Here is a 23,352-nt window from a genome sequence, read left to right as displayed (position 1 = left end):
AGTTATTCATCATTCCATTACGCAGACGTAACTGTCTGCATTTCTCTGGTTCTCTCTTAGTCAAGTTCTCTTTACGTATAAAAGTTCTTATATAATGCTTTATAGCTCACAAAGCATGGATATGCATGTTATATGTACATAAATATGTATTTTTATGGTTTTAATCAGTATTTTGTTTTTTACTCTATTTCATACATATTTTAGTAGTTCGCTACCTTTTCATTTTTAGTGATTACATTTTATTTTGTCATGGTAGAATCTTATAACTGTACTCAGTCATTTCTCTATTATTAGACGTTTAGATTTTAAGCTTTTTCACCATATTCAGTTTGCTTGGGCCAGAAGAGTCGGTGAGGGTAGTGTACAGGGATCAAGGAGAACGGCAAGGGAATCAACCGTCTGATACCAAAGCAATAGCCAATGTACTATTCATATTTTTAAACAGGAACAAGGTTCTCGTGTGTCCCATGAAATCTGCTCCTGTCATGTTGACCCTTTCAGATTCCAAACATGTTGTTCTGCCGGTAGACGATGACTCTGACTTGAACGTGGTTGCATCTTTTGATAGGCGAGGGGAATATATCTATACAGGAAATGCAAAAGGCAAGGTAAGCCTAGAAGCCAGCAAAATACACCTTAGTCATCCTGTGCTTTGCTCATTTCATGTGTACTTGTGCTATTTCCTTTGACATTTTTTTAAACCCACACGAAGCATGCCTCCTGCCCATGGCAAAGGTAGCCTGTTTTTGTGTCATGCTTAATAATGTCTGTTCTTTGGATTTAGAGTGGTCAGAGATTATGTGGCCTAGAAAAAGATGGAAGGAGCTTTACTGGATGCTACTAATGAAGGACCATTACTAAATTTTAAAATTTAAAAGTCATATAAAATGGAGTACTGCTGATGAAAATACCTAGTTAGGTAAATATTGTATAATTCAGGCCAGCTTAACCTACAGTTTTGTAGAGTAAGAAGTCAGGTTATAGGTGCCCTGGCCAGGTGTGGGTCAGTGGTTAGAGCGTTGGCCTGTGCACTGAAGGGTTGCAGGTTTGATTCCCAGTCAAGGGCATGTACCTGGATTGCCGGGCGCATGTTAGAGACAACCAATCAATATGTCTCTCTCACATCAATCTCTCTCTATCCCTCTCCCTGCCTCTCTCCCTCTCCCTTTCTCTGTCTTCCTCCCTCCCCGCTCCCTTCCACTCTCTCTTAAAAAAAAAAATCAATGGGAAAAAATACCTTTGAGTGAGAATTAAAAATAGAAGTCATGTTAGGTGAATGTTAAGGTCTCTTTTAAGCCTAGAGTTTGTAGTTCTGTCAGGCACCTTGATTTTTTTTTTTTGACTGGGGCACATGGACTAGTATAATTTAATGGCTATGTTAGAAAGTGATGATTTTTTAAATTGTAGTAAAAAACATATAAAGTACACACAACATAAAATTTACCACCTTAACCATTACATGTACATTAATTAGTATTCAGTACATTCACATTGTTGTGCACCCATCACCACCAGCTATCTCTAGGATGCTTTTCATCTTGCAAAACATTCAACAGTAACTTCCTATTCCTTGCTACCCTGGTACCCCCAGCCCTTGGCAACTGTCATTCTGTCTTTATGAATTTGGCTACTCTAGGTACCTCACATAAGTGGACTTATACAGTATTTGTCTTTTTGTGACTGGCTTATTTCATTTAGCATAATGTTCTTAAGATTTATCCATGCTCTCAACATGTGCCAGACTTTCTCCTTTTCAAGGCTGAATAATATTTCATTTGTATGTATATACTACATTTTGTTTATTCATTCATCTATTGATGAATACTTGGGTTGCTTCCACTTTTTGATTATTGTGAATAACACTAAACATTATACTTTAAGAATAGATTAAGGCACTAATCCCTTTATTTGAAGAGGTAAAAGGCAATACGAGTTAATAAGGTTGAAAACATGAAAATAAAGATATTTATTTATTTATTTATTTATTTTACAGAATTATTTTATTTCTTCCAATAATGTAACCTCATTCCATCTGAATTAATAAAAGCTCTCCTGTTAAGAATTAAGTGAAATAAAGATATTTATATTTTCACCCAGTTTTAGAAACAGAAGCCAGATCTAATTATTTCAAGTTATCAGAATACTTACTTTTTACTTTTTTTTTTTTTTAACTTTAGATTTTGGTCCTAAAAACAGATTCTCAGGATCTTGTTGCTTCCTTCAGAGTAACAACTGGAACAAGCAATACCACAGCCATTAAGTCAATAGAGTTTGCCCGGAAGGGGAGGTAAGACCTTATCTTTTTAGGGACAGTTTTAAAATTGAATGGAATGCAAAAATACATTAAGATTCACACTTTTTCTGTATATTATACTTAAATTTTTAAAAGTTTACTTAATAAGTAGTTATTAGAATCTGTCAATGTCAGGTTCTTAACTTCATAAAGTTTATTACATTGAACCAGCATTTACATATCATTATCTGGAGGTTATCAGGCAGTTCCTTTATAGGAAGGATATCTGAGTGAGGTGTGCTTAGAACCAGATGCCTGGCATGTGGTTAGCTACTCTTATAATTGGATTATATGTTGCAGAATTCACTTACTAGCTGAACATACACTTTACTCACATAAAGCCCATTTACTCCTTCAATTTCAGATGTTTTTCAGGTAAGTTTGGTTACCCAGCTAGAAGTAGATATATCAACAGAAAAAAGAAGAAATAGATTGTCAAACAAAAGAGGTTAACAGTCATCCTATTTCATATAGGAACCCCCGTCCCTGCTTAGGGAACATTCATGTTCAAAATTCTCTTATTTTAAGAAAAGGTTAGTGAAGTCTGGGAGAAGGTGTGAAATAATACATTTTTGACAAATTTCTAATATTATTACAATTTTAAAAAGGAAGATTTGAAATTGAAATGGTTTATGAACTCATTAAGAAGAATATATTATGTATAAAACAGGGCAGAGAAACGAAGTATCTATATACATTTAACTGTATCCTTGTGAATTCAGCAAGCTGGTTTCAATTTATAGGTCTTGGATCTCAGTCAATACTGATGATTAGTTTGTTAGTTTTCACTTACAAGGTTCAAGGATACACAGGAAGTATATAACACATTTTCACTTCAAATTAAATTTTAGTTTGGAAGGTGACAAGTAGATGCATAAGTATTCAAGTTCATTACTTAGATCTTCACTCAATCCCTCCCCAGTTTATGGTACTGTTCTAAGTAACAGGTTGTAATAGAAAATGTTAATGGAAACAGATTCCTGACCTCTGGTGTTGACATTTTTCTCCTTCTGTAGTTGCTTTTTAATTAACACAGCAGATCGAATAATCAGAGTTTATGATGGCAGAGAAATCTTAACCTGTGGAAGAGACGGAGAGCCTGAACCTATGCAAAAATTACAGGACTTGGTAAATAGGTGTGTATGACAACCTAAAAGAATATGTGATTTATGACATGGGCTGAGGTTCTAGTTCTTAGTTACTTTCTTTGACCTTTAGGACCCCGTGGAAGAAATGTTGTTTCTCTGGGGATGGAGAATACATAGTGGCAGGTTCAGCCCGGCAGCATGCCCTATACATCTGGGAGAAGAGCATAGGCAACCTGGTGAAGATTCTCCATGGCACAAGAGGAGAACTCCTCTTGGATGTAGCTGTGAGTAGAATGAGGGGTTGCTGCTGTTACTTCTGTAATACAGAAAAACCTTGGATTCATTCTTAGAACTGATTTTTCTTTCCTTCATTAAATTTAGTGGCATCCTGTTCGACCCATCATAGCATCCATTTCTAGTGGAGTGGTATCTATCTGGGCACAAAATCAAGTAGTAAGTATTTTTCTGGTTTAATTACTTTGAAACTAGAAACCTTTCTTTTTATCAAAATTGTATAAATAGTAAGCTAAAAATTTATTTATTTATTTATTTGTTTGTTTATTTATTTATTTATTTTGCATATGGTTCTTGTAACCTAATTAAATAGGTTCAGAGCGCTTTATTTTGATGGGACAGTCTTGGGCCCTAGCCAGTTTACCAGTTGTTTTTAGTGAGAAGTCTAGTGGACTTTCTGTTACATTTTCCTATTTCTTATCTGAGATAGATTTTTCTTTTGCTTTTCTTATATTCAGTTCAGTTTGTTTCTGTTTTATATCTTGGTTTTATATTGAACGCCTTTAATTATGTTTGTAATCAGTGTACTCTTAATCAGATTTGAAGATGTCGTACCCTAGAATTCCCTTGTTGCACTTTTTGGGTTATAAAGCATTATTTGTTAACACCTTGGACAGTGGTTAATTAGCAGCCTAGAAAATGTGTAGATCTCTGGTCATTTTATCTTTTCGGCTTTGGGCAGCACTGCACTGAGAAAGTGTGGGGCAGAGGTTTGGATTTCGGATTATTGCTTCAATGAAGAAAAGTGGGGCCCTGGCCGGTTTGGCTCAGCAGTTAGAGTGTCGGCTTGTGGTCCAGAGAAACCCAGGTTCGATTTCCACTAAGGTCACGTACCTTGGTTGCAGTTTGTCCCCCGCCCTGGTTGGTCGTGTGGGTGGCAACCACTCGATGTGTCCCTTCACGTCGATGTTTCTCTCTTCTCTCTCTCTCTCTCCCTTCCTCCCACTCTATCTGAACAAAATATCGAAAAAATGTCCTCGGGTGAGGATAAAAAAAAAGAAAAGAAAAGAAAAGTGGGAATTGGAATTGGTTTTACCTCAGAATTACATCCTAAAAAGATTAAAGGTGGGCCCAGCTGGTGTGGCTCACTGGTTGAGTATGGACCCATGCACCAAGAGGTCTCCGGTTCGATTCCCAGTCAGAGCACATGCCTAGGTTGTGGGCCCGATCCTAGTGGGGACAGGCAGGAGGCAGCCAGTCGATGTTCTCTCTCATCCATGTTTCTGTCTCCCTCTCCCTTCCTCTCTCTCTAAAATCAATAAATAAAAAATATTTTTAAAAAAAGATTAAAGATGGCAGTTTTTTATGAAAACTATAGTTAATAATAACTTGGAATGTTTAAGGTAGGAAATACTTCAATATAGTAAAACCTATAGATACCTGATTTTTATTATCCACCAAATTTGATCTCAGAATTCTAAGTTGCTTTCATGTTCAGATCTTTCATTTATATTATTAATGTCTAGATGACAGACTGTTGCTTTCTCAGACAGTTACAGAGTATATTTTGTTTGTGGCATAGGAAAATTGGAGCGCCTTTGCCCCAGACTTCAAAGAGCTGGATGAAAATGTAGAATATGAGGAAAGGGAATCAGAGTTTGATATTGAAGATGAAGATAAGAGTGAGCCGGAGCAGACAGGTAATATTCCTCAATTGTAGATAGTATTTCTCAAAGGAGAAATGATTACTTTATTTAGTATTCATTTTTAATTTATGTTGAAAATTTATTTCATCACTTAGTTTAAAATGTCACCTTTTTTTAATTGACATGGGCATTATTCCTAGGATTCAGAAGCTCTCTTAACATTTTGCTTGTATTTCCTGATTAATTACAGATGATTAAATGAGGATTTACCTGCAGCACTTAGCAAAGCTCCCACACATGCTGGGTGCTCAGCTGTATCATGTATTGTCACTCCTTTGTCAGTAAGGTGAAGGTAAAGAGTTCGGGCTCTGGAGTCATGCTGTCTTGGGAAAAATACTTACTCTTTAAAACCGAATGTCCTCCTTTGTATAATAGTAGTAAGAAAAGAACCTGTCTTTTAGAGTTGTGGGGAACAAATGAGATGGTTCATCTGAAGCACTCCATATATTGCCCAGGTGTGACAGGCATTCAGATGTTGGTTTCTATTATGGTCATGATCATTGATATTTTTATCTGTCTTCTGAACTTCTAGGTAGAAAACTACTTGAGAATAAAGATTTAACTTTATCCCCATGGTGTCTAACACAGGGCTTTATATCTAGTAGGGGTTTGAGTGTGTGGATGCTTAGACTGCCCAGTTGGCACTGTCAGTGAATAATTAATGCCACAGATCACCTTGATGGTGTTGGGAATCAGGTCCCTATTCTGTAACACTAGATAACTTACACCTCATGTGTTTTAGGAGGACCACCGGGAATGCAGCATGTGCTGGACTGTATTGGTATTACTGGTTATCTTCTGTGAAGCCTTCCCAAGCTTGAACATAAGTTGTTCCTCCTTCTCATCTACTTAGCACATTGAACATACCTTTATTGTAGCACTTACTGTGTTGGATTGAAATGATCCCACTTAGACTATGAAACTTTTACTGAAGAATTGTTCCCAAATTTCTGGTATCACTGTAGTCCCAGTGCCTAGCATCTGGTGGAAATTTAGCACATATTTGTTGAATGATAAAGTAAAATGAACTGTTCGGTTCTTCTCCTTTGTTTTTCCTGAATTTTAGTTTATGAAAATCATTAAGCTACAAGTAAAAACTTTGGCATTTTTCACACCTCTGCTGTGTATCTGTCCTGCAGGGGCTGATGCTGCTGAGGACGAGGAAGTAGATGTCACCAGTGTGGACCCAATTGCTGCCTTCTGTAGCAGGTGAGCCACCGCGGGGGGGCTAGGCCTCAGGCTCCTCCTCTTCCTCCTTCTCCTCCTCCTCCTCCCTGTCCTTGTCCTCCTCGTCCTCCTCCTCCTCCTCCTCCTCTTCCTTGCTCTCATCGTCTAGTGTTTTACTTCTCAGTTTTCCCTGGCTGGCCCTTCTCAGTTCTCCCTAGCTGCTTTGGTGTACAAGCAGCTTTCTCCCTGATAGAAAATCTTAAACTGAAATAATTCATTTATGCCATTTAATTTTACTACAGATTTTATTAATCATGTATCTGATTTCCTTTAATTCATATTGGCTTTCTTAAAGTTCTAGATCCATACATACTGCTTATGGTTAATATAGGTGATTCTGTCCTAGAGGAAGGGTTATTGGTTTAAGCATCTGTCTCCTCTTTTTTCCAATCCCTTGTCTGATCTCGTTCCAAATAGTGATGAAGAGTTGGAAGATTCAAAGGCTCTATTATATTTACCCATTGCCCCTGAGGTAGAAGACCCAGAAGAAAATCCTTATGGTCCCCCACCGGATGCAGTTCAAACTTCCTTGATGGATGAAGGGGCTAGTTCAGAGAAGAAGAGGCAGTCGTCAGCAGATGGGTCCCAGCCACCTAAGAAGAAACCCAAAACAACCAACATAGAACTTCAAGGAGTACCAAATGATGGTAAGAGCTGCATGTTCTCTCTGCGGCCCGATAGACGCCACTTCTTACTCTCCAGCACACTCCGGTAACTTCCTGCTTTGGGGATTTTTACCTTAAAGGAATTTTCCTATGAGCCTTTTTTATGGTGGTTTACAACTTTGTAATGATTTCATGTGTTTTCACTTCTCTTTCAAAATGGGGAGATTCTGCCTTTAGTACTTTGCCTAAGATGACGGCACACTCTAAGTCTTCTGACATCTGGCTCAGAGTTTGTTTCATTATGCCCCCATTCCCATCGCCGTCGCACTCCCCCCCCCCCCCCCAGATTTTATTAGGTGGTAAAGTACAAGTCAGACTTGAACAATCTTTTCTTTCTTCCTACATACTTTTTACAGTCTGACTCTGGAAGCCTTTATAATCACGTGGTTGAGTCAACGTTCTTGCCCTGGTCTCTAATTCCAAAGCCCATTTCTCTGTTCTCACATGACCTTGTAGATGTGTGCATTCCTGTTCTGCCTTGGTGTGTGCAGTGTCAGTGTGTCCTTCAGCTACTTTTTCAGTTTAGAGCTGCTGCGGCTTGGTGCAAACCACGTAGGCTCTGTGTGCCCTTTGGCCGAGCAACTATTTCTCAGTTAATGGCCATTCTTGATATAGTTTTATAAATAATAAAGCAAATTTTTCTCCTTGTATTAGTGGATCTGGCACACAAGGACAACATTGTTTTCTCATGAATAGGAGGCATGCCGTGTGCTCAGTTGGGGTGAGGGGACTGGTGGTGTATGGATTCCTTTCCATGCCTGTTCGTCCTTTTACAGAAGTCCATCCACTACTGGGTGTGAAGGGGGATGGCAAATCCAAGAAGAAGCAAGCAGGCCGGCCTAAAGGATCAAAAGGTAAAGAGAAAGATTCTCCATTTAAACCGAAACTCTACAAAGGGGACAGAGGTTTACCTCTGGAAGGATCAGCGAAGGGTAAAGTGCAGGCGGAACCCAGCCAGCCCTTGCCAGGTAAGGACACATTGGGAGCACTGTCTGGTGCTCTGTGGCCTTGCTTTGTGCAGCCCGACTCCGCGTACCTGCAGCATCTTTCCTTCCTTCCTCCTTTTCCAAGCGGCACATATTCTCTGAGTTATAAACTTCCAACAAGGGCAGATGTTATATGCAGAATATTGTGTGAATATTTGTGGGGAAGATGCCTATAGCAATTCGTGACCCAAAAAGGGGTGACAACCCCTAATTAATTCATTCCTTCATCTGTATTTGCTCTTAGATGTTTTGTTTTGCCTCAAATGAAAGAGCCATATAGATAACCAGAGTTACTAGCTTTATACAGCCCCTGACTATGTAACTGTGGCTGCTTTCCTCTCTCTCTCTCTGTCTCTCTGTCTGTCTGTCTGTCTCTCTCTCTCTCTCTGTCTCTCTCTCTGTTTCTCTCTCTCTCCAAATTGTTCAAATCCCAGAGCTTTTTCTGTCCGTAGTCTAGAAGCAATAATGAAGGTGTTGGTAGTACCATCATGATAAAAAAGATGACTTGTTGTGTTTTGTTTTTTTTTAAACGAGATTACCAAAAAGACAGAAACTGCAGTATCTCTGTAGCTTCTTAACACTTAAGCCTTTTGCAACTTACTGAGTTTTCTCACTTTTATATGATGGAGGAATTTTTATTGGGGGGTGGGAGAACAGTTTCCATTTTCTATCAAATATTTGTGACTCTGGACTAAATGGTCTCTTGTTTAGAAACTAGTAATTAAATTAAAATCCAGTTCTATTCAATTATTATTGGGTTTTCGAAACTTTTTATTTTATATACAAACACTACTTTAGTTAATACAGTACTCTCAGTTTTCTGTGGCTAGGTCAGTAGACTCAGAGGCTGGACTGATAAAAAGGCTGGTTGTATTCAGGTTTTCTCCCCCTTGCCTTAACATTTCAGTGTGGGTGCGTTAATGTAATTGTGATGATGTGGTCGCCCTGGAATGTGAAACAGAACCCTTGTTTACACCCTAAGTCAGTTCATCACTGTGCTCATGGGTTCTCTTCTGCAGAGAGGCTGAAGTTTGAGTATTCTGCCTCAGATTAGCTAGACTTCAGTTTTTCACAGCCCAACAGTATACCACTGAACGTCACCTTTTCTCCCCAACAACAACATTTATGGTGCTTCACCGATAATCAGTTACCACCTACACATCTGGTCCACCTAAGGCTCTGTCTGTATGTACTTTAACATAGTCTGTAGGAGTTATATGGGTATCGCCAACAGAGGTTGCAGATCAGGAACTGGCTCATTAAATAAAAATGATTCTTAACCCACTTCTTGCACAAACTGATGCTACTACAGCAGAAACACATTTTAAGATGTAAATAGATTTTTCTGGCCCAAAGAGCCGAAGTGCTTCAGAATGATTTAAAATGTGGCCAAACATACTGAATTAATTGAAATGTTCTGGGACGTAGTCTCTTAGCTCCTTCAAAACCTGTCTGTAATTAATCATTTACTTTGTAATAGTAAATGTATGGTAAATAAACCATTTAAAGTTTTAAAAACTCACATTTTTCTCTCTATAATACAGTGATTTCAACTTTAATTTTAGTTGATGTGGTCACTAACAGTAGCTAAATATCTCTGGCATTTGCCAAGCTGGGTCTCTGCAAAGGCACCGTGAGGTGCTGCTGGTGCCCACCGTGCAGTGTGCGAGCAGTGTTCCCAGCTGTGCTCCACAGACGTCTGGGGCAGAGTCAGAATGTTGGGAGATTTACTCAGCCTTAAAGAAATGGGCCTTTTTATTCACTAAAATTCTCAAAATACTGAGTGTAGTTTTCAGTGAAATTTTGAACGACATGTAGACAACATATTTTAGTATTGGTACAAGTCATCATTTCCAAGCTCCTTTGAGATGGTCTTTACCAAGGGCCTCGTAGAATTGATTCCCACTCACTTTGCTGACAAGGTTAAATGAGGCACTGGTGTCATCAAAGGCTAGAACCTGTATCTCGAAATAGCAGGGTGCTTCAAACTGGATTTAAAAAAAATTAATCTTTATTGTTGAAAGTATTACAGATATCCCTTTCTTTTTTCCCCCATTGACACCCCCCCCAAACTGGATTTTTATTTTCTACATTATTTTTGATGGGCACTTGAATTGATCAACCTTAAATAGATGCATCTATTTTAACAGCTTTACTCTTTGAAAGAACTGGAGGAGACGTTCATATGATAAAGCCGGGTGATGATACATTTTCTGACAACACACAGACAGAACTGCATTAATTATTGCAAACATTTCACCAACTTCTGACTGCATGCATGTGTACTTACCCATGTAGTCTAGGCTTCCTTCTGCCTGTTTTCCTCTTTCTTCTCTGGCCTTGGTGCCTTGACCTTTACCTGAATGGAAGCGTCAAAACTGAAAGGGCCAGATTAAACTTACCCAGAGTTCTCTGAAGGACAGGATCATTAGGAAATCTTAAAGGGGTTGTGATTTGGTTCCAAGACTTTCTCAGAAGCTGCATCCAGCTTTATAGACTAGCCACAGTTGGGTTAAGGTCTTTGTGATGGCTGGAAATCTGGAGGAGAATGGTGAGATGAGGTTACAGATAACTCTAGCAGAAGTCTCAGTTCCAGGACAACCCATCATATTTTTTGTGGGGGATTTTTCGGGCAATGCCATGGTCAGCTTGGAGGGCCTAGGGCAAGCACAGGCTGGCTGGCACAGGCTGTTGATTTTCACATGGTCTGCCAAAGCCACAGAGGTACAAATTCTGGCATTTGAGTTTCATGTTCTTCCACACCTTGGAGATTCTCAAAAAAAAAAAAAAAAGCGGCATACAGTCATTGCTGATTTCTACCAGATATTAAAAAATGAAAACTGATCCAGAATGCCTGAGGCAGTTCGGGTGCTTGCTTCATCAGCACATATACTGAGATTGGAACGATGAGAGATTAGCATGGCCCCTGTGCAGTGACCACACACACACCCCCAAAATTAGTTCAGCCTGAGGTTTATATGTGTAGATTCAAGGTTTTGTGGACCTCCCCTCCCCCCAAATGCCCTAGTTTTACAGAGAAAGTGTTGAAGGCAGGATTATAGATGTCAGCTGTTACTGCTCAAGTGAGAAAACTCTGTTAATTTCTGCAGTTCATCAGTTACTGAAGAAACTTTGGTACGCCCTGATTAGCCCTGACAAAGCTGCTAGCATGTGTTCCATGTTGCAACAGGACATTGTGCATTTCAGGGGGAGCTTGGAAGACACATAGACCACCATTGAGATATCTCCTCTCTGAAATCTAGGACTACAGAAAATTCTTTCCTATCACACAGCTCCTTAGTATTGGATAGCACCAGTGAACCAATATCCATGAAGACATACTTTCTGTGATGAGGGAGGACCCATCAGTGAAGTTCGGTGAGGGTGACCACGCTGGGACTTTTTGGAAAGGCCAGATCAGCATGGCACAATGACTTTATTAGATACTCTCCAGAGGACAGTCCTTGACTGCTCAAGGATTGCCCAAGAACTAGGGCTCCTTGGCAGTAAACGTCGGTAGCAATTGTGACAAAGTTGTGGTCTGTTAGCATATGTGGTCTAAAGGCCTCATGAGATGGTGGGCATGAAAGAATTGGTGTGCTCTTGGATCTGATGGGGGTGGCAATGACCAAAATGAACAGAGGGGCCGCTTCCGGGAGTGGACACACATGGGGAGATTTCCCTGCATTTGGCCTGCTCACTACCCCAGCCTCTGAACCACCTACCAAATCTCTGACTGTTTGAATGCGTGGTAGTGACTGAGGATGTTTATTCCTTTCTTCGCTTTTTAAAATATCATGTCAGTCCGTCAAAGACTAATTTATGAATTTCTGCTAAAATGACAATTTGGATATTCTTTCTCATTCTTTTGTGGTTTTATTAGCTGACTAAGGTAATAGTTAAAAATCAATATCCATCCCTGGCCAGTGTGACTCAGTGGTTAGAGCATGGGGCCCGGGTTTGATTCCTGGTCAAGGGCACACACCTGAGTTGCAGGTTTGATTCCTGGCCCTGGTCAGGATGCCTGTGGGAGGCAACTGATTGATATGTCTCTCTCTCTCTCTCTCTCTCTTTCTCTCTCTCCCTCCCCCACTTTATTCCCTCCCTTCCACTCTCTAAAAAAAAAAAAGGCTGGAGAAAATATCCTTGGGGAAGGATTACCAACAAAAATCAGTATCCAGTATTTTCTTAGGCTGCCCCGGGTTTGGGCTGCTATTGGAAGATACCAGTAGTAGCCATTCATCCTGAGCTGAATTTTATGTTACTGTAGATTGCCTCTGTGTTGCAACTAAATAATACATATCCTTGCAGCAGACTTGAAATAGCCTGGAGGTCTTCTCTTATGCTGCTGTTTCTGTGTATCTTGTCTTGCTAATAGCGTGATTGATCCGGTTTTGGTTTTTCTCTCACGATTTAGGCTTAAAATGTCAATGTTATGTTTGTTTTTAAACTGTTAAAACTAGATTGGTCAGGTACCCAAGGGGACAGGCAGCAAAACTAACCTTAAAGTGTTAAGTGGCTTAGATTTCTTTTATCTCAAGATTAAAAAAAATAAACTCGAGATTAATTATTATGTTTTTGTTGAGAGAGATCTGCATAACAGGTACTAAATAACCTTTTATCTTACTGAACTATATAAAGTTTAGATCTGATTGTTGACAGTGTATCATCCAGGAGAGTATCATTTCAGTCTGTTCTCAGGCAGATGGGGATATATTTTTATTTCCCATTTTTATTTGTGCTTTAATTCTTACTTTAAAAATCAGGTTAACAGCAAAGTTTATAAATGGGCACTTTTCTTCCATAACTCGGGCAATTATTTTTTAACCATTTTACCTTCAAGTGGCATGTTCTCCCCCATTCCCAATGACATCTGGGAGGATTGTCTTCACCTTGTTCTCTTTTTACACTTCCTAGTTAATATTTCACAGCAACCCATTTAAGGATGTTCCTCAGAGGTTGAACAGCTTCTATGGAATAATCAGGAAAGTGTTCATTTGATTTTACTATTGAGGATTTTGTGTATTGATCAGTTGTTGGCCCATAGAAATGTCAACATTAGTTTTCATTAACATTTCATCATATTTGGAATTCTGAGGTGATGAGAATGTCGCTTAGGAAAAGGGGTGCTTGGGAAAGGGTGTGTTGCTCACTGTTAGTCATTGAGTGACTCAGTCAGTCAAATATATGAAAGATTTGAAGATGTCTTACCCTAGAATTTCCTTTACTTATTGCACTTTTTGGGTTATAAAGCAGTATTTGTTAACACCTTGGAGAATTGTTAATTAGCAGCCTAGAAAATGTGTAGAACTGATCATTTGCTTTTTTTGCCCTTTGGGGCAGTACTGAGAAAGTATGGGGTAGAGGTTTGGGTTTTGGATAGTTGCTTCAGTGAAGAAGAGTAAGTGGGAGTTGGAGTTGGTTTTAACTTGAAGGGGGGATTCTTAGCCCATGTGTGCGCGTCATGATCATTCAGCATCCATCAGTGTTTCTGTTCTTGTAAGTCACTGGTTGAATTGACAGTAAGAGAAATTTTTCTGTGTCTGTTCTTTCAGCAGGGGGAGCAATCTCTGAACTGTTGTGAAGATCCGAAGTGCTTCGTTCTTCCCCACTTTTCCATCATGTGGCCCCTGGACACTGTTCAGCCATTTGAATGGACTTTAATTTAAAACAAATGCCTCTGCTTCACCCAGGAGGTAGAAGGAGTGAATTTTATGTTTGAATGAAGAAGTGAATTATGAAAGAAGAGTATATGTCCCTTCCCTTTCAAGCATAAGTCCAAATAGGCTCTCAGGAACGAGGATTTGTGAAGACATCAAATGGGAGTTTGACTCATTTAAACTTTAATACTGAGTTACGTTGCTGGAGAAAAGATACCTGTTTTGCTCATCTAATTTTATTGTACTCGGCATCATTGGCCTGTCATTTCCTATCTCCTGTCTCCTGTCTCCTGTTCTCAGTGTGTGTCCTTGAGTGACTTGTTCTTATCTGAAATTCTGCTACTGGCTTCCTTGGAAAACTTCTGTTGCATATTTTTCCACTCTGAAACTTACCCTCTCACCAGATACCTCCTAGATCTCCATGCTGTGTACAAAGGATGGGCAAACAAGAAGGTGCTTGAAACACTTGACATCTTTAGAAAGGGAAGAACGATGAGGAGGGCCCCCTCTTCCTAATGGACCCCGTTTTGCTCAAGCTGGGCTGTAAGAGGTTTTTGTTTTTCTTTCACTGTATGTTCCCTCCAGTTTGATTCATTCTCATTAATCATGTTTTTTTTTAAGGTAGCTAGTTTCATCCATCTCCAGCAAGGCTCATCAGTAAGTAGTTTATATCACTTTACTTATGTGGGCTTCCAGAAATGGAAACCAAGGTAAGGTGTCTCGACAGGCTTCTTTTTTATTGGGGTGGGGGAATCTATGCAGTGACGACAGTAAAGCCGTCCAAAATCAAAGCAGCAGCAACAGTTCAAATCACAGATGAAGTAACGAGATTTTTTTTATCATTGCCTGTGGCTCTCTGGTCTTCCATCGGTCATCACATTTTCCCTCCTTGTATCCGAGCTCCTTTTCTTATGACGTTTCCGTCACTTCCTTTCTATGAAAGGTTGCTTAGCTTTTTAAAATTTTTTTACATTTTGCTTTTGCTGTTCTTTTATATAAAAAGTAGCAGATTGGATGGATGTGTACATTAGATGTTTGAAATTCTCTGAAAATCCAGAGTAAAGAAACCAGGTTGGGGGGGGGGGTGGTGTCTGAGGAGAGCTTCTAGCTGACCAGAAGTGCTTTTCCCGGGTCAGCATTTTCACAGTGTTTCCGAGAGGTTATTGTGAGATGTCTGTCAGCTGGTGGGTGCTCCTATAGGTATCCAAGCGAGTTGATTGCCTTTTGGATTTTCGGATAGAAATCAAAGTAGAACACATCAATACGCCTCTTTGTCCTACTCCATCGTTTTGAACCAAAATATTCAGTAGTTGAAGAGCTCTCCTTGCGTCAGTTGCAACGTGTCTACGTTGTTAGATGCCACTGCTTTTCCCTCGAATTCTCATTTTGTGAATTTCGTTTCATATTTCATCTCGGACCAGTGGTTGAGATTAGTAGGTGGTTCGCTGACATATTTTCGCTTGCAGAAAACTTCCGTTCCATGTCTCTCTGTCATACTCGGCGGTAGTGGGCAGACTGTGTGACACGAGGGTTTCTGGCAGCAGCTCCTAATAACTGTGTATGCTTCTGGAATTTTCTCAGCTCCTAAAGTCCCTGTCCATCAGTGTGATTTTCTTAATTTGTACAATGCAAGCATTTTCTCTTCTTCCCTTTTGCATCCCCCCTTCCTTTTGTTTTTTAATGTTCTGTAGTTTTGTACAAGACGAGACTTAGCCTTGGGTACTTCTTGCTGAAGTTTTAAAGCTTTGTAAATAAAATCGGATGTTTATTAAAGAACAGGTGTAGATGCTTGTTTGTAGGCCCTCATCACTCCTGAAACACCCGCCACCTGGCTGTGCCTGGCAGGACAGGCAGCTTGCTCCACTGGTGGTGGCTCTTTCTCTGTGGAAACACGGAGCTGGAGGGACTGTGCAGGTGGCCCAGGTTTCTGCCTCTGGACAAGATCATAAACAAGTCAAACAAACGGTGTGAATCAAAAAGATTATCTAGGAATGATCTCTTCAAATTTTTAAATTCAGTATAAGTGTGTGTAGCCACTTGGTAGAGGCCCCAGTGCTCAGAGGTATTCTGCAGGTTATACAAACCCATGCGAGGAGCTTCTTGCCTTCCAAGGAGCGTTTTAAAACTCATAAGGACAGTTAATTCCTCTTTACCAGCCTCCCCTAACCCCCCCCCCCAGATTCAATAGCTCTAGAACCCATTGGATACTCACTGTCCCCTAAACAATAAGATGTTTCATAAAGTCCATTTAAGCCTTTGATTTTAATCATCAAATCTGAGTGTTTACTTATTAATCTTTTCTGTTATGTGACTTGAGAATCCATCTTTGACATCATAGCTGTTTCCTAGCAACACTGGCCCAAGTGAACGGTGAGTCCTCTGTGCTACAGAGGGGAGGGAGTCGGCCGAAAGGCTGGGAGAACTATGCATCCTCTCCAGAAAATACCTCCGGTGCCCTCGGGAAGGAGCAGTGCCCAGAAGGTGGAGAGGAGCTCCCGTTAGTATTGGCTACCTTGCTGGTAAACGCTTGTGGAGTCTAAAGGCCTCTCTTGGCCCCTGTCTTCATGAATTTTAATTTCTATTTAGAAGTCCTCACACAGGACCAATGTTTCACCCTTTACAAAGTATTTCCACGTGCACGTCATCATTTGGTGCTCAAAATGATTTTCTTGAAACAGGCAGGAAGGTTTTAATTTACAAAGAAGGAATGTGAAATAGAAATTCAGGAAGGATGTCATCTGCCTTCTAGTCCGGAGTTCTTAATTCTTTTTATAGAAGGTTTAGGAGCATTGAAAGTCAGTAACTTAATTCAAGTTAATCCTCACTTTCTTTTAAGATGTGTTTGATTTTTAATTTGGTCAGATTTAGCTGGGGTTTTGAAACCCTTTGAATTAGACCCCACAATTTGGTGGGGAGGGGAAAGAGTGAGAAGTCTAGCTTTGGTGAGTTTGAGGTGATTTGGAAGTTCGCTTCAGGTTCGGAAGTCTTTGTCTTCCCAAGAGGTGGGTTTAAAGTCATTAAGAGAATGGGGGAAGAATGAAGACTGGTAAGGTGGGCATTGACCAGCAGAGATGGTACCCCCGCAGCAGTGTGACCTTCCCCTGCCTTGGGGCCTCACCTGCTAACAAGGACGGGGCTTGGACTTACTGAGTGGCAGTGTTCTACTGACAACGCACACGTCGTGTCTTCTGATAGGCTGGAAGGAATTGAGTTATGATATCATAGAGGATTCAGCTGGGATGGCGTGGGGTGCTGGCTGAGTGTGGTGAAATGTCTACTGAGACATGAAGACTTTGACCACAAGCTTTATCCTCGGAAACCTGCTGCTGGCCTTCTGTCTGCCTTTAGTGGCGACTTCACCGAAAACACTGGCCATCCCGGAGAAGCTGCAGAAAGCTGTGGGGAGAGTTACTGTCAATGCCACAACCTGCACTGTCACCTGTGGCCTTGGTTACAAGGAGGAGACGGTTTGTGAGGTGGGCCCCGACGGGGTGAGAAGGAGGTGCAAATCGCAGCGCTTGGAATGTCTGACCAACTGGATCTGCGGGATGCTCCACTTCACCGTTTTCACAGGGAAGGAGTTTGAGCTGAGCTGCCTGAGCTCAGACATCCTGGAGATCGGGCAGGAGGCGTTCTGGTTCTCCTGGAGGCTTGCTCGGGGTGTCATCTCCACTGATGACGAGCTCTTCAAGCCCTTACGAGCCCGTGCCCACTTTGTGAAGTTTACATCTGCTCAGGAGTATGACTCGGGGACCTACCGCTGTGACGTGCAGCTGTTAAAAAACTTCAGACTCGTCAAGAGGCTCTATTTTGGGCTGCGGGTCCTTCCTCCTAACTTGGTGAACCTGGATTTTCATCAGTCCCTTACTGAGGATCAGAGGTTAATAAGTGAGGGCCTGGAAGTGAATCTAGATAGCTATGTCAACCCTCACCGTCCACCATGGAAAAAGAAGGTGGCTGTAGCCTTGGGCATAGGAGTCGCGAGTGGAGTGATCGGCTGTGTGTTGGTGGGTGTTGTCTTGTACAGTGGGCTGAGGGTGATCTACAGCAGAGCCAGCCTTTAGGCCGAACAGGCCTTGCTCCTGAATGGCTGACTGCCCAGGCTGCCCGGGGTGGGGGTGGGGGTGGGGTTCTGGCTGCCTGATTGTGGATCAGCTAAGAGGGAGGGCTTCCCATGCCAATGGAGTGGAGGACGTGGAGAAGGCAGCATCGTGGTTGCTATGGCAATAATCTGATTGTGTCCCAGGTGGATCTCTTGAGCTTCCCTGCCCGATAGGTACCCGGGCAACCTGACTGCATGCGTCTCCCCTGCCACTGGGAGGAGGTCGTTTCCACACTCGCACTCAGTTCTGCCCTTGCCAACTCGGGAGCTCCCCGCCTGTCCCTTCTGAGCAGCGTAGTCATGTAGAATATGTTAATAGCTTTCCTAGTGAAAACACTTTCTCCTTCATTAAAAATAATTGACAGGAGCTGTATGGAGATCATCTTTTCTACTCTTCATTTGAAAGTTCTTGGATTTGTTTAAATTGTCCCATAAGCAGGTGGGCTTTCCTTTTCCTCAAGTTCCTCAGAATAGACAGTTGAACACATGGCTCTGTGGTGGGGTGCAGGCCCACGTGGACCAGAGCCGAGGTCAGTCATGGCATCGGACTTAGTAGGCAGCAGACCCTTATTAAGTGTTGAGAATTTATTTGCGTGTGCCCCCCACCCCCCCCCACCACATACTCCTCAGGTGAACCCTCTGTGCTCAGTGTTGCATTGATTCCTGGTGAGACATCGGAGTCTTCATCTGGTGTTTCCCCCGAGAAGTCCCTGGCTTGCTCCCTGCTCTCTCCTGGCTCTTTCGGTGCCCTGAAGCCTGTGTTCCCAGAAAGGCCGAGTGCGTTGGTTTCTTACAGCAGCCAAGGCCACTGGAGGGAAGATGAGCGCCTCCCTCCGTGGGAAATCCAGGCTCGACGCCCTCAGAGGCCATGCAGACCGCCTGAGATAATTGGCTCGTGGAAACGGCGGGGAAAAGGCTCTCGGCCCAGCCAAACTAACTCTGAGACAGTTGCAGCATTTCTTCCCTTCACTTCTCTCTCGTCCCAGAGGAGGAAGTAGAAATAAGACCAGTGGTTAGTTCTCTTCTCTAGCTGTGTCTGAACCACCTGGATGAGCTTTTATGTAAGATTCCTGAGCCCCAACCCTGAAGAGGCTGATTCAGTGTCAGTTGTGGCCAATGGATCTCTAGGATTTCCTCTCTCTCTAATTTTAAAGCAACGTCAGACCCGTAGAAAAGTTGAAAGGTTTGGTGATACCCGTAGACCCTTTCTTTATCTAGTAGATTCATCAACTTGGAACATGTGTCACAATTATCTTTCCAAATGATGATTTTGCTGAAACATTTGAAAGCTAGTCCCAGACACTGTGGCTCTTTATTCCTACGTGACGTGTGCCCCTTCTCATGGGGGATCCGCCTGTGTGACCACGGTGCCCTCACGTCTAAGGAAAGGAGCAGTTCCTAATCTGACATACATTTGACCCCCCCCCCCCCCGAAATCTTAGAGCTTTTTAATTTAATTTTTTATCCAGGATCAAGTGAAGGTGGTTAACATATTACATTTGGTTGATTCTCTTACACCTTATTGTACAACAGAACCCCTGCTATTTCCGAGGTTCTTCGCGACCTTGATTCAGCTGAAGAGTCTAGGCAGGCCAGTTGTCTTGAATAGTGTCCCACAGTCTGCATTGTTTCCTAATGATTAGGGTCTGAGCAACGAATCTTCAACACTTTGACCAGAGCCCTCTGTAAATGATGGCATACCACTCCCGGAGGCACGTGACGTCAGGTGACCCGCTGGTGACAGCTTAGGGCTGTGCGGATGCAGGTTTACAGTTGTGAGGACACGAAACAGCTTATTCTTGTGTTAGTGTATTACAGCCGTAAGCCTACTTTTGCCCACCCCAGGATATATTTTCCTTTTGTAATTAATCTGTGAGATAATACTCTGTGATGATCTGGTTTCCCCAAAAATGTTCACAAACATTTTGGAAGCCATTCACGATCCTTGCCTTATTGCAGTGTTGGGGATTGCAAAAGAGTGATTCTCTAAATTCATCGTTTCTGTACTTATTAGCCTGCAGTTTTCTGTAAAGAAGAGCTACTCTTTCACTCTTTGCTTTTGAGGTCTCAATGGACTCTCCTTTTTCTTCAGCAACTTATATATAGTCCACCACTGCTGTCATGTTTCTGATGTCCACATTGTCCCCAGTTTTGGCCAGTAAGAGTCCCTTCAAGCCAGCTCTTGTGTCCTTCAGATGTGATCTCGTCTGACTTCGAGTATGCCCTTGCTTTCCAGTACAAGATGTCTCGGCCCACATTGGGACTTTTCTTTCTCCAGACCCGACTCGGCTGTTTTCCGGGAACTCGGGTTCCTCTCAGTGTGAGGAGCACAGAAGCGGAGTCCGGGTGCTCGCTGTGCCTCTTGCCGCTGGGGAGCCTCTGCCTCGTGGGCCCTTCCGGTGCCCTAGATACATACAGGTCACGAGTTCGGAGCGTCTTTGTTTTGTGGGAGTTTTATAGGTAATTCTGATGTACGGTGAAGATGTAGGCCCGTGCACAGGAAGTCGTTACTGTTGCTCTTTGGAAAAGATCTTCCATATTCCACACACCCTTCCCCCTTCCCTCTACCTCAGAAGACCTGGGTTCTGCTTCTGCCTCTGCCATGGACTCTAATGGAGCAAGCTGGCTGACCCTCTGTAGTCCTCATCTTTGAAACACGTGACTGAAAGGATCCAATGAGATCCTGTGGTGAGACTGCTTGGTAGACTGAAGGACCGGACGTGAGTCAGGCCGAGTTATCACTGACGCGTGTTAGTTCAGCACTGGACAATTTGCCGAAGCAGCCAGGAGGGCTTGCTCTGCTTTATGAGACCACAAAGCATCTTTGTAGCAAACTCAGTGCTGCATTGCGAGGAGGGAGGAGGACGGGTACAGCCCCACATCTTCCCGACGGAGAGGCTGAGAGCAACGGGAGCCCAGGGATCCCGCCGCAGTCAGTGGCAGGTCCAGACTCTCGGTGTAGAGCCCTCTACGCCTTGGACACCTGACTTCTGACTCCGAGGGTGCGAAGGGGTTGAACAGGGAAGAAAACGAAAGACTCAGGTGTGTCAGTCAAGACCCCAAACCAATTCAGTTCATTGAATTCTGTGCGTGTAATCTGCCTCCGAGGGTCAAGGAGATGCTGACTGCACTGAAATTGGGGTTCTAGCAGCCCTTTTGGGTGCACAGAGAAAGGGATGAGCCTGTTGTGGTACCTGCTGTCAGCCACGCTGACCCCTTCTGGGGCCGCTGTCAGCCTGGGCTGCTGCTGAACCGGCCTGGGCACATGGCTAGGCAGCAAGCAGCGGGACCTCCGCCTGCCTGTCTCCCTCTTCCCTGGGACAGCTGTGGGCACAGGCAGCATGGAGCCCTGCAGCTTGGCCCTGAGCGAATGGGACAGTCACAGGGCTGCCCAGGTGTGTCACTGCACAGCTCTCAGGTGTAACGGAAGTGTGCTCGGCGTTCGCTGATGCTTGAGAATGTTGCAGCTGGGCACTGGACCAGGACTTGAAATTCTCCTGGCTGCTGTGAGCAGACAGCCGAGGCTCCTTTTCTGCAGGTGGAGGCCACTGTGACCTCTGCAGGGAGAAGACACCCCTTGGGTACAGTTGAGTCAATACCTCCAGTGTCTTAAAGCTCAGGGCACCTTGAAAGAGGAGCGTCGCGAGCGGCTTGCCCGTTGTGCCCCGTGGCGCCAGCCCAGTCTGCGGCATGCCTGCGTGTGTGCTGCTGCGCCGGCCTCAGCCCCTTGGGCTGGCGCCACGGGACCGGGCGCGGCAATGTGGACTGCAGGGTAGGCGGCCTTAGCGGGGACTGGGGGAGGGGGAAGCACTGGGCCAAAGCCCGGCTTAGGGCACAGGACGGAGGAGTGTGCTTTTAGCCTGAAGATGAAATGCCCACAGCTGGCACCGGCTGCCTCCGCAGGGTGAGAAACCGTCTTTATTTAAGAACTGCCTGCTACCAGAGTCAATAACTATCATTACAGGAAGTACAAGAGAGACAGCCGACAGGCCAGTGGGAGTGGTTCCCTTAGAGCAAAAACCGAGTCAAGTCTGTGGCCTGATGAAGCCCCAGGCCCGGCCAAGCCGGGAGCTTTGCTAAGCTGTGAAGGCCCTGGGTAGGGAGGGTGCAGCCCAGCCAAGGGCACGGGCTTCTCGGGGCTCCGGGCGAAGCTGTGTGACCATCTTCCCCCTCCCCTGTTTCCCTCTGTTGTCCGACTTTCCCAAAGCCTGTGGCCATATACATACACAGCTGCCAGGCACTGGTTCCCAGGAAGCTCTTTGAGTCCCCTTAAAATGCCCATCGAGTCCCTCCCTCCACAAGAGCCTCTGGCAACTGCGTTCACTCCCAGGACAAAGCCCAGGGTAGGCCAGCCCAGGGAAACGGCACCACACCTGGGCCTCAGGCGGGGTTTGAGGATACTGCTGTCCCTGTGACGGAGGGACCTGGTGGCAGGCATTCTGAGGCCAGGAAGAGGAGGGCCCTCTAGCTAAGGAAGGGGTACAGGCAGTAACCTCCTCGGCCACCTTGGGCTTCTGTCCGGAGCACAGACCAGTGGTTCCTGGGACTGCCGTGAGGCGGAGCATGCTGGGAGAGACCGGGTCCGCTGCTCCCGCGGGTCTGACACCTGCGGGGGCCACGGCTCCAGGACGGTGCTGAGCCCCTTTCCACTCTCGGAACGTCAGCCCCGGAAGCAGATCCTACGGCCTCTCACCCCTCCAGGCTTCCCCTAACAGGCTTCCGAGTGACAGCTGTCGAAATTCCTCAGCGCTTTCTTGAAAAGCAGCAGCTTCTTGCAATTCCAGGGTCTCATTGCAGAAGTTTTTCTGTCTCACTTCAGTCTCTATTTTATCAAAAGGAAAAGCCCACCACCTGGATCATTGGATGAAAGCAGACAGCCTGACCGTGCTGGGCGTCAAGGCCCCATCCGGACAGAGCTGCCCGCCCGAGCCTGTCAGCAGTGAGGATGGGCGGCCAAGGCCACGGTGAGCCCGCAGGCTGAGCACAGTGTACACAGGATGGAGGCACCTTCCCCGGGCCCAGAGTGGTGTCTGCAGCCTGTCTCTGTCCCTAGTCCTCAAGGCACTTACTGGCCACTAAACTGGGGTAAAGTATTTGTCTGTGACTGTCCCCCCCTTGCCTCTCTGGGGCTTGGAATGAGAGAGGAGGGACCCAGAATCAAGTCGTAACTACAGCAGGAGTGAGCCCCTCAACTGCCCCGGCCCTCCCAAGTAAAGAAGATGAGAGTCAGAGGCCCCCTGGGCAGGAAGGGGTTCTGAGGAACCCTCTAATCCCTCCTGCTCCCATGTAGCTCATGTACAAGAGTCTATTACATTTGACAAGTGTGCATGTCCTCGGGTCACCTGTTGTTATTAAACCTGAGCTCTCCCTAAAGTCTCAACCTGCCAGAAC

At 43.9% G+C, this 23,352-nt stretch overlaps 2 protein-coding genes across 5 annotated transcripts in view; both read left to right on the top strand.

The window, feature by feature from the left end:
• The window catches only part of RBBP5 (RB binding protein 5, histone lysine methyltransferase complex subunit), a 34,880-nt gene extending 19,292 nt beyond the window's left edge, over window positions 1-15,588 (top strand). The window contains exons 5-14 of one of the 4 annotated variants that reach the window (XM_036272953.1): window positions 446-608; window positions 2,178-2,287; window positions 3,310-3,429; window positions 3,512-3,665; window positions 3,763-3,834; window positions 5,198-5,315; window positions 6,461-6,530; window positions 6,966-7,195; window positions 7,990-8,181; window positions 13,755-15,588. In XM_036272953.1, coding sequence (XP_036128846.1) covers window positions 446-608; window positions 2,178-2,287; window positions 3,310-3,429; window positions 3,512-3,665; window positions 3,763-3,834; window positions 5,198-5,315; window positions 6,461-6,530; window positions 6,966-7,195; window positions 7,990-8,181; window positions 13,755-13,783 — 1,258 coding nt within the window. In that variant the 3' untranslated portion in view covers window positions 13,784-15,588. Of the gene's footprint in view, window positions 1-445; window positions 609-2,177; window positions 2,288-3,309; window positions 3,430-3,511; window positions 3,666-3,762; window positions 3,835-5,197; window positions 5,316-6,460; window positions 6,531-6,965; window positions 7,196-7,989; window positions 8,182-13,754 lie in introns of those variants that run through there. The other 3 variants (XM_036272954.1, XM_036272955.1, XM_036272956.1) reach the window with 3 other exon arrangements.
• Window positions 15,589-17,143: 1,555 nt separating this feature from the next.
• TMEM81 (transmembrane protein 81) lies at window positions 17,144-17,923 on the top strand. Its single transcript, XM_036273685.1, has one exon. The coding sequence runs from the start codon at window positions 17,144-17,146 to the stop codon at window positions 17,921-17,923; it is 780 nt and encodes a 259-aa protein (XP_036129578.1).
• Window positions 17,924-23,352: the final 5,429 nt, after the last annotated feature.

This window comes from Molossus molossus, unplaced genomic scaffold, assembly GCF_014108415.1.
Source record: "Molossus molossus isolate mMolMol1 unplaced genomic scaffold, mMolMol1.p scaffold_m16_p_20, whole genome shotgun sequence".
Lineage (NCBI taxonomy): Eukaryota > Metazoa > Chordata > Mammalia > Chiroptera > Molossidae > Molossus > Molossus molossus.
This window is presented reverse-complemented; position numbering and strand designations above follow the sequence as displayed.

What these genes read in the sequence shown, in the direction of transcription:
- TMEM81 (XM_036273685.1), top strand. Translation starts at nt 17,144, where the DNA reads ATGAAGACTTTGACCACAAGCTTTATCCTCGGAAACCTGCTGCTGGCC.